The 14506-nt window shown below is 42.8% G+C and overlaps 1 protein-coding gene across 1 annotated transcript; it reads left to right on the top strand.

Moving 5' to 3' along the window:
- The first annotated feature begins 1059 nt into the window (after positions 1-1059).
- On the top strand, positions 1060-12496 carry LOC116844889 (DNA fragmentation factor subunit beta). The gene is made up of 6 exons (XM_032817011.1): positions 1060-1715; positions 3210-3311; positions 6304-6433; positions 7100-7311; positions 7792-8387; positions 9033-12496. Exons 1-6 carry the CDS (start codon positions 1659-1661, stop codon positions 9190-9192), a joined length of 1257 nt encoding a protein of 418 aa, XP_032672902.1. The 5' UTR covers positions 1060-1658; the 3' UTR covers positions 9193-12496.
- The last annotated feature ends 2010 nt before the right edge of the window (positions 12497-14506 follow it).

Here is a 14506-nt window from a genome sequence, read left to right as displayed (position 1 = left end):
TGCAATTCGATATCTTCGAACTTTTTTAGTTGATCTGAACGTTTTTTGTCTTTCAAATCAAAATCACCACTTTTAAATCGTCGATACTAGTACTCACACGTTTTAACTGATAGAGCAGATTCAGAATAAGTTTCTGAGATGAATCGGTGAGTTTTGGCAGCTGTTTTTTTTCGAATCAAAATAATAAAGTAATATATGTCGAAAATGCTCTTTATCATATTTCATGTTTAGTCGCACTAAACAGTGTGTTTATGTTTACGAATGCACAGGACATGTGTTAATTTGTTTGTAGAGATGTCCTAGCTTTGACATGACGTGCCCATTTTCAAAATGTTCCCAGCAGATTTGTAGCTATAACCATCTACAGTGAACCCTCAAAACTAACCGGAACACCTAATAATATTGTAAACAATTTCATAGCAGATACAACAAGATAATGCGGAAAACAGCAATAAATATTAACTATGACACGTATCTGGACAAGCAAACACATTCTTGCAAATGACTGTTTGGATTTTAATTCAATTGGAATTAAAACTTTATCTCGATAATATGCAATATTTCTTACGAGTCAGCACCGATGTGTACAAGGCTAACCAAAAAATCTTCAACCTTCGCTATTCTGTGTATAGACGCGGATTATCTACAATTAATTGTAAAGCACTCGTCAGGGCGCTCGCCAACTTTTGACACTTCTGCTCGGCTTTTATTAAATATCAAACTATATACGGCGATTTATTGTTTACTTATCAATTGTTTGTCAATTATTATGATTTTCTTTAAATCCCTACATACCTTAATCAATAATAAGGTGTACAAGCATTTATGTAAAAGAAAATATATAAGTAATATTTTATCAATTAATTTCTCTCGTAACATCCGTACGCAAAGGTACCGGTCGCTTTCAATCAATTTAAGGTAACCCGTGTCTGTATTCACGAATACCGAAGGTAAGGTATTCCCGGCCGGGTTCTCTCCGTTAGGTGCTGCCCTCTGGCAAGCGGCGTGACACGAAGCGGATTTCTAGCTCGCAGGCGCGTTTCCCGGCTCATCCTTTCTTCTGTCCAGCGTTTCCAGTCGGGACGCACTCCCTCCTCGTGACTCGCCGATGTTGGAACCGCTAGTTGCTGCTCTTTTCCCGCGCGCCCTTCACACCCGTCTCTCTCCCCTGATTTTCGCGAAACCAGTACGGCATTATTCAGCACTCGCGGCCGCTTTTCACCGTGGTCTCTCTCAGCCAACCAGTTTCCATTACCGGAGTAGACCAGCGGCCTCCCTGACCTACCGTTTCTCCGCGGCCGACGCTTGTTCCTGATCGTCTCCCAGTCTACCTGCTCCACTCCGCTATTCGCTCGTCAACGACCTTTTGTTCAGTCGTTCGACCGTCCACTCCGTCCGGCTTCTCTCCTCACCTCTCGTTTTATCCCCAGGTCTTATCCGAGCGGCGGCCCTGAACGATAAGAGCGTCAGTGTCAGGGTCAGTGTGCGAGTGGGGCGATCGCGAGAAACGCGACGGCGTGAGACGAGCGGAGAGAGCCGGGGAGTTCGGTGCGGTGCAGTGCGGGTGAGAAGAGGGTGGCATTCGTCTGTTGTCCGTCGTCCGATTGCCATCTGTTTTCACGAACAGTCTCGTCGTTCCCCGTTGTACCCGGACGATCATGTCCCTCATCGTCGACTGCTTCCGCCGTCTGACGGAGTCGCCGTGCAAAAATGAGGTATGCGACACGTGCTACTGCTTACTTCATACGATTAGTGTTATCAGTCCACACAGTGATAACGAAGTGCAGCCTTGAATTTTACTGACAACTTTCTGCCGCGCGGCGCTAAATCTTTCTTCAAATTCTTTTAATTTACATAGCTGTAATTGCCGAATTTTCACCGCGATATTGAGTCGTGTAAAACTTGAGTAGAAAAATCAAAGACTTTTGTGCTCCTCCTTCACGACTGAACGTCAGGAAATGGAAGTGTGGTAAAAGGTGGAGTTAGGTGGATGTAACGTGCTGGGAGGGGTGCACCGTTCGATATTACTGATGCAACGCGAGGAGAAAATTTTTCTGTAAATTGTTTTAAACGCAACGCGCCGATTTGAGGCCGACTCGTCTGTAGTCTGTTCTCAATTATTTAGCACGCTGAAACATTCATCTCTTACTTTTTAATAATCATTAATAGTCGTGTTTATTTTCTTAGTGGGGATGATAATATTTTTGCACGCACAACCGTACACACTCCAGCGTTCGCGCGCAATTTATCATTTCGTGTCATTAATCAATAAAATACGCATAATAATAGCACGCGCACACGGGAAGGACGGGAAGGGATCGTCGGCTTTCGACAGGAGTGGCTTTATTATTCATGACATTTGCATTTTGACGTGACATGTCGAGTGGTCGTGGCTGGACGCCATTGAATGTAAAATGTAGGTCACTCGAAGAAATTGTGACGCGCGCACCTTTGAAATCTGATGGCCTTGAACGTGGGGCTGAGTGCAATTACGCGGTTACTTGGTTTCGAGGTAACCCAATATTACGCGACGTGTCGCTCACTTATTGCAACTAGAGGAGAGCTTCTGCTCTCAGCTTGCCGCGATACTTCCGTCTCGATTCCATCGAGGTGTGTGGTTACTCTGATTTCAGGGATTCATCGCTCTCGACTGTTCGCTTTACCAACTTCATTTCATTTTATTCGCAAAATTTTCCTCACCCACGACCAAGTTTTGCCGCACCTGTTCATGTAACACAAAAGCTAAATTCTCCCCCGAGTCTCCTTTCAAATTAATGCATAAAGTTCGCCATCTTTTTCGCTGCACGTTCCTCTCGACCTGTTTTGCGATGTGAAAACAAAAACACCACAATAACAGTTGGTTTTTCGTATTGCGTAACTATGCGCAATTAATTTGCCACGGTGTGTGCGCGCGCGAATAACGGAGTACAGTAAGTAAATAAATACTCAGTAGAAATCAACAACAATGAAGCGCCCCAAACATGTCACTCAATATAACGCCAACAAAGTTGGGAATTAGCGAATGCGCGGGGTATAGTATTTAAATCGCACATTAAAATAAACGTCGTCGTTGCTCGTGCTAATTATTTAATTGCACATCAAGTGAAAATCGACGATAATACGCATCTCGTCGTATTTATGTAATAATTACCTCAACTTCACGGTAAAATCGCGTGCGTCCACATACAACTTCATACGATTCGTTTCAGCTCAGAGGCTATAAAGTGACGGATGTGAGCCGCACGCGAAAATTCGGCATCGCCTGTCGTAGTCTTCAGGAACTGAAGCGAAAGGCCTGCGCGAAATTGAATGTGAGTACCCGCTGACACGCTAAGTACACGTTCGACCACGCATTGTATTGTCTATACGCCGAACCTGCCTCGGATGATGATGCATCCATTCACTCGCTCGTTCGCGCACAGACCACATAGACGCGCGCGCCTGGCTGCGACAGGCGTCGTATGAATAATGTAACGAATTTTCACGCAATGTAGCGACCGTATACCATAACGTAACGAAATTTGCCACGTAAATACCGCGCGTTTGCATTCATCGGCTATTTCGCGAATGAATGCTTCGTCGTTCGGGAGAGCAGGTACATATGTGCACTTTTCAGCGCGCTCGGCCTCATCGTGTAACCAATGACGGGCTTTCCCTCGAACGGATCGTTAATCAATTAGCGCAGCTGTTAAGCATTCACATACGCGTGCACACGTGAGGAGAATATCGGCCTGAATATTGATATCCTCTCCGCTACACGAGAGAGCAGATTTCGAGAAGCGTAGCTCGAACATAATCCGCTTCCTTTGGTTTAGACTGTCCCAGCGTTATTTATGGAACATTCACAATACAGCGGCGAGAACAAAAATAAACGCGCACATTCAACGAGCGAGTCATTGCTGCTCGATTTACGATCATTCAATGCATTGTAGAGTCGCGCATTGAGAGAAGCGAGATAGTTCGGTGCATACGCACTAATCGAATCTCTCTCGCCTAGATTCGTTCGATTCGTGCCCGTTCGGTGCGTCTGTTCTTCCTCTGCATTGTGCAATCGACCCTGGAATAATTGGCACGCATTCTATTCTTAAATCATACACCTCAGGTCTTGTCGCCCTGACAGTACGAAAAGGCAATGACGATATCTGTCGAAAAAAAAGGAACCAGTTGCGAAAATAAGCGTACGACGAAAAGGGATCTCGATTATAGAGCGCGTCGCGATTTGCGAGAAGGATAATTCAAGTGGCGTCAAAACGATTCGTGTTTCCGTCTCGACTTTATCGCACAGATGCTACGCAATCGCCATGTAATTTTCCATAACGACAACGACTCTGGGTTGACGATGTAAGATAGTGTGCACAGAATATCGTGGAATAGCAAATATGCAAATTAAAACCAACGCGTGGCGTAGGTCATTTGTTGAGATACAGCGTCATCAAGGTAGACCATTCATTAAAACCATTCATAAGAGCCATTAAGCATGTTTAGAACCCAGTAACATATAATGAATAAAAACTCCGAATAATTTGCAAAAATTATCGTCATGCGTGAAACGTGCCATCGACATCTCTTTATTAACATGTGCGAGAACATACACACGTGTATATTTAACAATTACATCATTCGTATCGACCGTGTTGACATCGCGCGGGTTTATCAACAATTGGCCTTGATGCGAGAGAGGCCTGGAAGTGCGCGCGGTGCAGCCGATGGTAGCGTTTCGTCGGTAGGTAGGTTAATCCGGTTGCAGTGCGACCTTGGGATCAGCACGCGTCTGCCCGCAGTACTGGCTCTATCGAACCATCCGGGCCAGGGACAGCCAACATCTCAATGTCAAGGTCTCCGATCCACTTTCCGCGCCCCGACTTGGAAATCAATCTGAATATTTCTGTGCACCGGGTAGCGATATAAAACGACGTGGACTAGTGTGTTCTCGCATATTAAAGTCGACATATTCAGCTGCAGCGTCGCTGAAAGTCGGAAAACGCATTTTTCTGCGCTCGAGCAAGACCCGGAAGGTCGCATTCCTCAAATTTGTGTTATTATTTATTAGACTTGTTTTATTATTGATTAGATTTGTTTTATTATTGATTAGATTTAGATTAATTGTTGTCACTTGTTTATTTTAGATGAGATACTCAGATTTGAATTTGAGTCCGTATTTAACAGTTAAATATTCAGATCTTTATGCAGAGTTAGATTCAAGTTTTTCAGTTAAATAATAATACGTGCCACTCAAGATTTACGTGGCTGTTCGCAAAATGACAGAGAAGTTTTTTGTTCGACTTAATCTACTTGTATATCGCGGTTCGATAGCAAATTGTCAGATTCGCGATTATAATCGCGATTCAGCTGAAAAATTCCGCTGAAAAACGTCTAACTCTGAATTTAAATCTGACTATTTCACTTAAGACAAGTTTGAAGTAATAACTATTGATTACAGGCTTATGATGACGAGTTAGATGTGAGTTTTCAGTTAATTCAGCGATTACAAATTTAATATCGCGAATATATTATAATATATTATGATATATTAATATCATCTGAGTATCTCGCGTGAGACAAGTAATTTGATGTTTTGACCTATGACTGTATTAGCAGCATCTAGACTCTGCATTATAGTTAGAATACAGAAATTAATCATTCACTCGGCCTACAAGAGATTAGAGAACTACTTTCTCTTAGATTTAATGCTACATCGTAACTTTGCGCACGAGGTGCGAAAGGAAGATTATTCTGTCTCTGATTATTTATGAGAATTCGGAGTCTCGTGGAAACTTCGCCGGTCGAGAAGAGTCGTAGACTAGGGACGGGCGTAACTGCGACCTTCATTGCTCCGAGGCTGCTGAGAAAAATTTTCACGGTGCCGTCGTAACAAGGAAAGGGATGTAAAAATTTATAACACTTACGTTTAGCCTTGCGAATATTGTTTATAGCGAGATTGAAAGCAAACGAGGAATGTAATATTATAGTCTTGTAGCCTTTCAAACTTTGATAATTGCCAGAAAATTTTTTTATATTATTTCTCAATAATGATCATTTATTTACGGTAATTAGATTTGATACATATTCTGCACAGTAGAGTTTAGAATTTATCGTCGGTAGTTATCTGCAAAACATGCAATTTGCGTTCTCATGTCTCTCTCGATTAGTCGTTTAACGGAACAGCTTTTTGCTCCCAGTTCTTTCCTCATAATGTTTTTGCGAACAAATCATAAATATCACTTAATCATGCGTTTTTATTCAGATAGAACTTAGTTTACAAGTAGATAGGATCAACTGTATGCAACGACTTGTGTCTTACAGATAACTAACGACCCAGAGGAAGTGAACGTCTTCCTCGTAGATGGCTCGTTGATCGACGAGGAATACTTCCACACGCTGGAACCACAGACTACTCTGATTCTGCAGCAGCCAGGAGAGAAGGTGTTGTCTGGTTGGTATACGACGACATAATATAGATATATAAAACATGCACACACACGAGAACACACTTGCATGTGCGGTGTCCCGAAAACTAGAACAAGTAATGTGGTTAGAACGATGATGGAAAGGAGATATCACATGCTCGGTTATCGGACGCTGTATCTCCAATCTTCGAGATGACGTTAACCGTTTCAATTTCAGCTAACACAGCGTATCGCTCGCATCCAATTTCTCCATTTTCAGTCGATCAATGGCGCGGGTTCGTGACACTGTACAAAGGTCGCGTCACTGCTTCTATTCCGCGCTTTTATTCTCGTTGCCCTCGGCGTCGCCGCCGTTGCCGCCGCCGCATCGTCGTTTTGCGCGCATTTGTCATTCGTTACCGTCGTAGCTCCTAAAAGTACTTCCGAGACACATCGCTCCAGAAATTCCGCGCAAGTTTATCGTGCTACAATAACGAATATGCACTGCGAGCGACTTGGTCGAGCGCCAAAGTTAAATATTCCGGGCAGTGTCAGTATATATCTCGAAGTTCGCGAACTTCCTGGCAACGCCAAGCGCGCGCCTCGGGGGAACGTGGATCGCTCGCTTCCCCCGACGGGCGCGAGGGCGACGTGCAATTTTCTCCATTCCCTTTTTTCCTTCCTTTTTCTCAAGGACAAACGATTTCCCGCAGACGCGGACATCCTGTACGATGCGCTGAGACGCGTGAACATTGATTTCCTCGTCGCCGGCGACAGAGTGGCGCAATTCCTGACGGAAAATCTCAAGGCGAAAGTCGCCGTGTTGAACAGCGTGTTGAACAAGGACGATACCAAGACAGCACTCAGCACGAGAAACGAGCATCCGGAGTGGTTTGCAGATTTGGAAACCAATTACGTAACTAAAGTGAGTTGAAAAGGGATCATGGTCCGTCTCGCGCGACTCCTCTTACGATCTAAGTGGTTTAACCAAATAACAAGCTGATACGTTGTCGGTGTTAAAGTGGGAAATTTTCGAATATTATTTGATAGATAACGTTGATAATACTTGTATGTATCAAGTTGGTGCAAAAAGAATAAAATGGATAACGAAATTATCTAATTTCGAAGGATTAATAATTTACGAATGGAACGACGAGCAACACCGAATTTTGGTATCTTTTTTAAACATTTAATCTGCGACAGCTTTCTCTTTTCCTTTCAATACTCAAACTTCGAGAGTTTGGATATTGAAACGAGAATTTCACAGAGAAATAATAAATCTTTTGCATCAATCCAATAGTATGTGACAATCAATCCGATTCTGTAAGCAATATCCGCTTCATGCTTTTCTTTCTTCTTATGGATTTTAGAATATTTAAAAAGTCTCGGTCTTTCACTCATGCAGGAAGCGTACATGCACCGCAGATGTCAGGACAGAATACGCGGTTACCTCTACAAAACGATCGAGCAGATCAAGTGCTCGGACGTGTACATGAACGATCGCAAGGCGAGGCAACAGCTCTTACGCGCGATCGCGTTCTTCAAGATCCAGCTTAAGGAAGATCATTATTTCGGGTACTACTTCGACAGGAGCAGAGCGAATACTGACTCTACGGACGACGAGACCGATGAGACCGATGCTACGAACCTATGTTATGAGCATTGTCCTTGTATGCTCGGTCATATCAGCAACGAGAGGTATCTCCAATCGCCGGCTACGGACGCAACCGAATCAGCTAAGATTGAGGATGAGACGGACGCGAGGCAGCTCAAAAAGCCCGCGAAGGCCGAGGCGAATGACGAAGAGCCGGAGAGCTGCCCTTATCGCGTGAAACCGCGAAGCAGAGAGGAGCAAGTCGCCATTTGCGACAACATGGGCGAATTCCGCTGTGAGGGACGGTGGAACATGGACGGCTGCGCCTACGGCGACAGACACAAGATCAATCCGTACAGGTCCAAAGAGGAACTCGTCTTATTTTCTACGTGGAATTTGGATCACAAGTAAGACAACAAACGACAATCAAAACGTCTCGGTTGTCGATATGAGTTCTTATCAACAATCCTAATTCAGTCCTGGCTACTGCCGTCGTATAGCGTTTGATAAGTAATCCAGAATTATAAACGCGCGACGGGATTTGCTTAAAAATTGAACGAAGTATTTTCGTGTGCTGCGCGCCTTTTACTGAAGCAGTTATAATTATATGAAAGTTAATAACGAGGTGAAAAGATGCACATTCAGTTTTCGCTAATCAATTAAAATTAACAATCAAGCCAAAAAATTTAATTAATGCATCCGCGACCGTAGATATTGTACTGGATCTCCTGCGTTACGTCACGGCTGCGAATGTGTTAACTGAAAGAAAAAGGCAAGAGATATATATCCCTCGACATCTTTACATATTTTTTACGCAAGTTTTGTCCATTTGCTGTGTAATTTTGAGAGGCTCGCGAGCCTCAGAAAATATTCGTAATCATATATTACGCGCTATTATTCTTTAGTGTAACGCAGCGAAATGTTACGTGCGACCGACAAAGAGACTCCGACTAAACGAAGCAGCAGAAATCGTTTAAAGGATTAAGTAGCTACGATAGATATGCATGGAATTTTATGTATGGCATTCGGTAATCGTTTCATAATGCTTGCAGGATTGAGAGGTCAAGAACGCTCGTTCCGAAATTACTGCAAATCTCGCTGCAGGACACAATCAATGAGAAGGAAATCTACGACTGTTACGACAATCTGTTCACGGTGAAGAATTTGAAACTAGTCCATATCGTGTGCCACGATAAAGGTACGCACAAATAAGCGGCGGCGCGAAAAGGTATAATAGACAGATGAAAAGGATGCCAAAGAGTAATCGTAAACGTGGGAGATGATGTATCCAGATACGTAATACGTAGAGCGACTACTCATACATGGATCTTTACGGACAAGTACGTTTAAGCGCTGTTGATAGACCATAGATTTAGCGATTGTTAATGTTACATTCGGGTGTACTTCCGTTGCGGCATACGAAACATTAAGCAATAATGTTAGCGGCGAAAACTTCGTCGAAGGCTTCAGACATACAACTTTACGTCGACTTCGCTCGCGACAGGTAGAACAATCAGTTTCTCGAGCGAAGGATGCTGACACATTATAGTAGAGAGAGTAAGAGAGATAAACTTGACATTGACATTCCGTTCATTATTTTATGCGACGCGAGAGAAAGACCTATTCATCAGCGTGGAAGGCATCGGAAACTTTCGAGGTCGCATCGGCTAAGCGCGATTACACTCGGTTTGAAATATCATTTCACGAACGTCAAGAGGAGCGCATCTAAGAATGTGCGTGCAAAAGAGAAGAATGGCGTTTGCCGTGAAATTGAACAGGGAATGAGAAGACACGGAAGCTCTCGCGTAGACGTCGCATCGAATAATCCCTCGAATGATATCTCAATCGTGCACGATTCTTTCTTCTTCAAGTTCAATACGTTTCTGACCTCTTTGACAAGAAAATATTTTAAAATTCAACACGCACTCTGATCTCTCGGAGAAAAAAAAAGCTTTACGTCGAATGACCTCTGTGGAAGTTGTTTGCGTGAAACAATTACGAATACAGGGTTGCATAAGTCGCACGCAATGGAAGGACCCTAATTTATCCTGGTGGCCGAAAGCCGCCGAAAGAAATCTGTTGTTTTCAGATACGTCGTTGAGCGCCGAGTAAGCTCGGTGCTGATAGGTAAGACCGAACTAACCTGATCTGATCCGAAACTATAGGAGAGCTCTTCATGCGAAAGGAAAAGGAACGTGAGGTAGAATATCTTTCAGACATATTTTTATTCCGACTGCTCTCGATATACATATAAGAGAAAAAACAAAGTTCTGATATATACACACACATATATATATACATATATACAATATATATAAATATATATATATACATATGTCTACCAAAAAAATTTAGAGCAAGATATGTATATATATACGATATTATTCCTATATAGGTACAGGTCGTTTCAAGTTTTCCGCAATTCCTTACGTCGAACGTCTTATCAATTCGAAATGCAATGTTCCTGTCTTGAGGCTGAGTTGAAAAGAAATTACATTATTCGTATTCGTTTTCAATGTGAAAGGAAATGTGGAAATCCTGCAACAGTCTGTGCACATGTTATATATTGGGTGACGTTTTAGGAATTCTCGCCATGCACGAAATGGTGTTTCTTCCGACGTGAGAGATGATTTAACTAAAAAGGTGTGGCACGAAAGTACCCGATTAATATCACTGATTTCGTTTACTTTCAAGGTTACTATCTACGTTCATTTGTATCCAATGTAATGACGATTATTCTCGTAATTACATCTGCGCGACGCGCCATTTTTACAATCACATATACATACGCAACTGCGAGTCGAGCGAGCGTTAATCATCAATGTGAGTAATACAGAGACTGGTGTTTTAAGAATCTTACGTAACTCGATATAAAGTAATTTTTTATACTTTATATGTGATACGTATCGCGTGCAAGACTTTTCTCCCTATCAGTGGATGAGATTACCGTTAAATAATTTTCTCGCTGAATAGATATGTTATGTTCGTTGATCAGGTATCCGGTATAATTCCGCGTTTATCTGTTTGAAGCGCGTCCTTGCTTCTGTTGTTCAACTCTTTGTTGCATAAATTCTTTTGTTGAAAATATTTTTTTGCCGAATTCTTTTGTCGAACACATATTTTGCTGAAAGCGGAAAGTCTTAGGAACATAATGGTACCGATTATGTGTTACCAATTATAAAACAAAAAGCATAGAAACGTAAAAGCCTAGAAAAATTACGAAGAAATAGGTGTCCCATATACGGAACAATATGCAACAAAGGGTTAACGAGGAGGGTTATTCACTCTTAATCTGCAAGACTGTTTTTCACAATTGATCACGTAGCTGCGCCTATTGATTTGATCTTATCGTTGATTGTTAGTGAAACTGATGACAAAGCGTGTCATCCTCGAGTATTCACATAGCCGATAAGTTACGTGACTATATTTTTAGACGAACGAGGAATCGCGTTATGAATATGTTCGATAAACCTCCACAAGTTGTGCCAAAGCGACGTATATTTTTTTATCACTTTTATTGATAGAGTGCTGTATAGCCAATCTAATAACTGGCTTGTTATTTTCAATAAGATTGCAATCAATTGGTCGCGCCAACGTGTGGTTCGGCGGAGTTTTCATTCGTTACACGAGCGACGTGTACGCCAGCGAAAATCAGTGTTATCCTCGAGATGACGGTGACGTTATCACTTCTGTCGGTGTGTGTTGCGTTTTTGTGTGCGTGCGTGCGTGCGTGCGTGCGTGCGTGTGTGTGTGTGTGTGTGTGTGTGTGTGCGCCGAAGGACTATATTTGTGATAAGGAAACGAGGCTCTACATATAAAACTGATTTTCCTTTGCGGCGGGAATATCTTACGTGAGACGGATCGTTGACTTTTTACATACCTGTATATACAATGACTGATACAACTGTAATGATTTTTTTCTCACCTCTCGAATTGTTGATATTAAACGTTGATTCGGAGCGGACGTGCTCGAAGTTAGATTCATCCGCAGGAAGAATGACAAGCAACGTTCCTTTGCAACAGCAATAGACATCTTCCTCCATCTCTCATTCCTGCTGGGCATCGGAGATTCGTGTTTTTCCTCTCCCGAAACGCGCAAATGACAGCGAGAGATATTTTAACGCATTTAACTGAATATATGTGTATCTCGACACTTGAATACGTTATCGTGTGTATACATACGTTGCATACGTCGTTGTACATACATTGTTGCTAGAGGAGAGGCTAGCGCGTCACGTCCGTGTCTAATTTCCTAATCTTCGTTTTTGGGAGAATGATGCGAAGCAGGCCTTTCATCATGCGTGTGATAAAGAGATGAAGTATTTTTATTGAGAAAAGTAGGATCTCCGCGTCCATTCCCGTCGTCGCATGCTGTGTATCGGCGTACATTTTAAGAGGGAAACTACACAGAAGTGCAATACCTCTATGTAGGTCACGCGTGTAAGAGTATAGTATTTTTCAATGTACAAGAACTGTGTATAGCTCCACTTTAGAAAAATATATTTTAGGTACGAGACACGCGCGAAAGGTGCCTATTATGTTCCCCACGATCTTATTGGACATCGACCCTGTTTCTGAAAAATCTTTTCCTTAAAAATATATGTCCGGCTCCGATAAGCTATAAATATTGTAACCTAGTTGGCAAGATAAATAACACCGCTGTTGCGCAGCTATATCGCGCCGGATGAATACTTCATTGAAACTCGCGCTTTGAATACGTCATTGGTCAATTATTCGAAAGCTTCCTCGCCGACGAATTATTCGTTCCGTTTTGGTAACCGATAAATAAGACAGCGGAGAGTCGTTCAAACATATTTCAAGGCAAGAATTGCCAGAGATTCATTTGTGCTAGAATTAACTCTCACAGATTCATTTGTGCTAGAATTAAAAGAGGTTACCTGTTCTCTCCCTCTTTCTTTGAATATATTCTTGGCTGTTGGACGCAGCAGGGAAGGTTTTTTCGAAGATGAATGCGCATAATGAAGAGCCGACTGACTTGAAGCTATATTCGATCTTGCTCCTATTTTCATCAAAGTTCGCGCTTCCAAAATTCGCGCTTTTATTCGTCGCGGGGCGTTTGTACGCTGTAGCATACGTGGAAATAAAAGCACGGTAAAAATTTTATCTGTCATCTCGGCATAGCATCGCGCGTAGAATATGATACGTGATTTCCGTGCCATTCTGCGTGTCATTCTCGGGAAGGTGTCGTAAAAAGTTTATGGATACGTCGAACACACGTTACACTCCTAGGCGGCATCAGATCACGGAGAGTTAAACGTTATTTTTTTGTCGACAGAAAAACGTACCGTCGCGGCGGGATCACGGCAAGCCGTGCGAGCGTCGTTGTTACGGATTGCTGTAAAACATGTCGATATTCGCGAGAGGTGCGAATTTCCCTTGGAAAATCTGAATAACAATTAGACGCTTTCCGGCACAGCGGGCATGATAATTCGTTATTAAATTTATACCGCCGGCTTCCCCTCTCTTCCGTTCGTTCGGCTCGATTATATCGCGCAGCGCGCTATCCGAGATGAATAATAACAAAATGGAAGAACGACGAGAAAATTGAAAGTCGATGGCGGAGCGCGCGCTATCCTACTCGGGCCTTCTCTATTTTTATCAAGCGTTTTTAATTTCGGCGCCGCGCTCTTGTAACAATATGCGAGGGGCGCGCGATAATAATTCTATCGCGAACTCAATGACCGAATGAATTTTTAATTTTTGCCTGCACCCGCGTTCATCCCCCTCTACTCCTCACCGGCCCCTTCAATTCATATATATTGTAGCCGAGATTATTTTCATTATTTTCCATTTTCTCTCTCTCTCTCTCTCTCTCTCTCTCTCTTTCTCTCTTTCTCTCCACGTCGGGACGACGAGAGTCGTCGACAGAGCTGGCTGAAAAAATACAACGATAGAGAGACGGGAGGGAAGAAATGACAGGGAGAAAATTAAGGGCGCGGGCACTTTGTTGAATTTACTCGAGATTAATTATTTTTCTTGCCGTCCGTTAATAATTAATCGGACCCTTTGTCCGGCCGACAGTGGGTGATTTGCTTTCGCGCTATTTCGTAAGAAAAACCAACTCGTTTCGCAACGGGAGCTTATTTCAAGCGCGACCGGTTCGAATGGTGATTTTTAATTGAATTTCGCGTCGCGTATCAGTTCGCGCTCGCGGTGCATGCATGCATGCATGCATGTATGCGCGTGTGTCCGCTCTATTATCGCGCGCCCGCACGTAATATATGCATGTCTCGGACAAATGAAGTTCTTACATTTCATTAATTAAACCGATTATTCAAATTAATTCGATCAATTCGCGGAAATTATCGTGAAAACTAACTGACGCTATCTGACGAACTAATTCCGCCTGCCAGAGGACAAAAAGCGACACGAGAGCAATAATAAATGATGCGAATAATAAATGGATCCTCAATTAATCGAGCGGGTTAAATGAATAGCGTGGACGCGCGCAGAGAGAGAGAGAGAGAGAGAGAGAGAGAGAGAGAGAGAGAGAGAGAGAGAGAGA

Source organism: Odontomachus brunneus, unplaced genomic scaffold (genome assembly GCF_010583005.1).
Source record: "Odontomachus brunneus isolate Ranch 3 - 2012 unplaced genomic scaffold, Obru_v1 Obru_scaffold_047, whole genome shotgun sequence".
In the NCBI taxonomy this organism is placed as follows: Eukaryota; Metazoa; Arthropoda; class Insecta; order Hymenoptera; family Formicidae; genus Odontomachus; species Odontomachus brunneus.
This window is presented reverse-complemented; position numbering and strand designations above follow the sequence as displayed.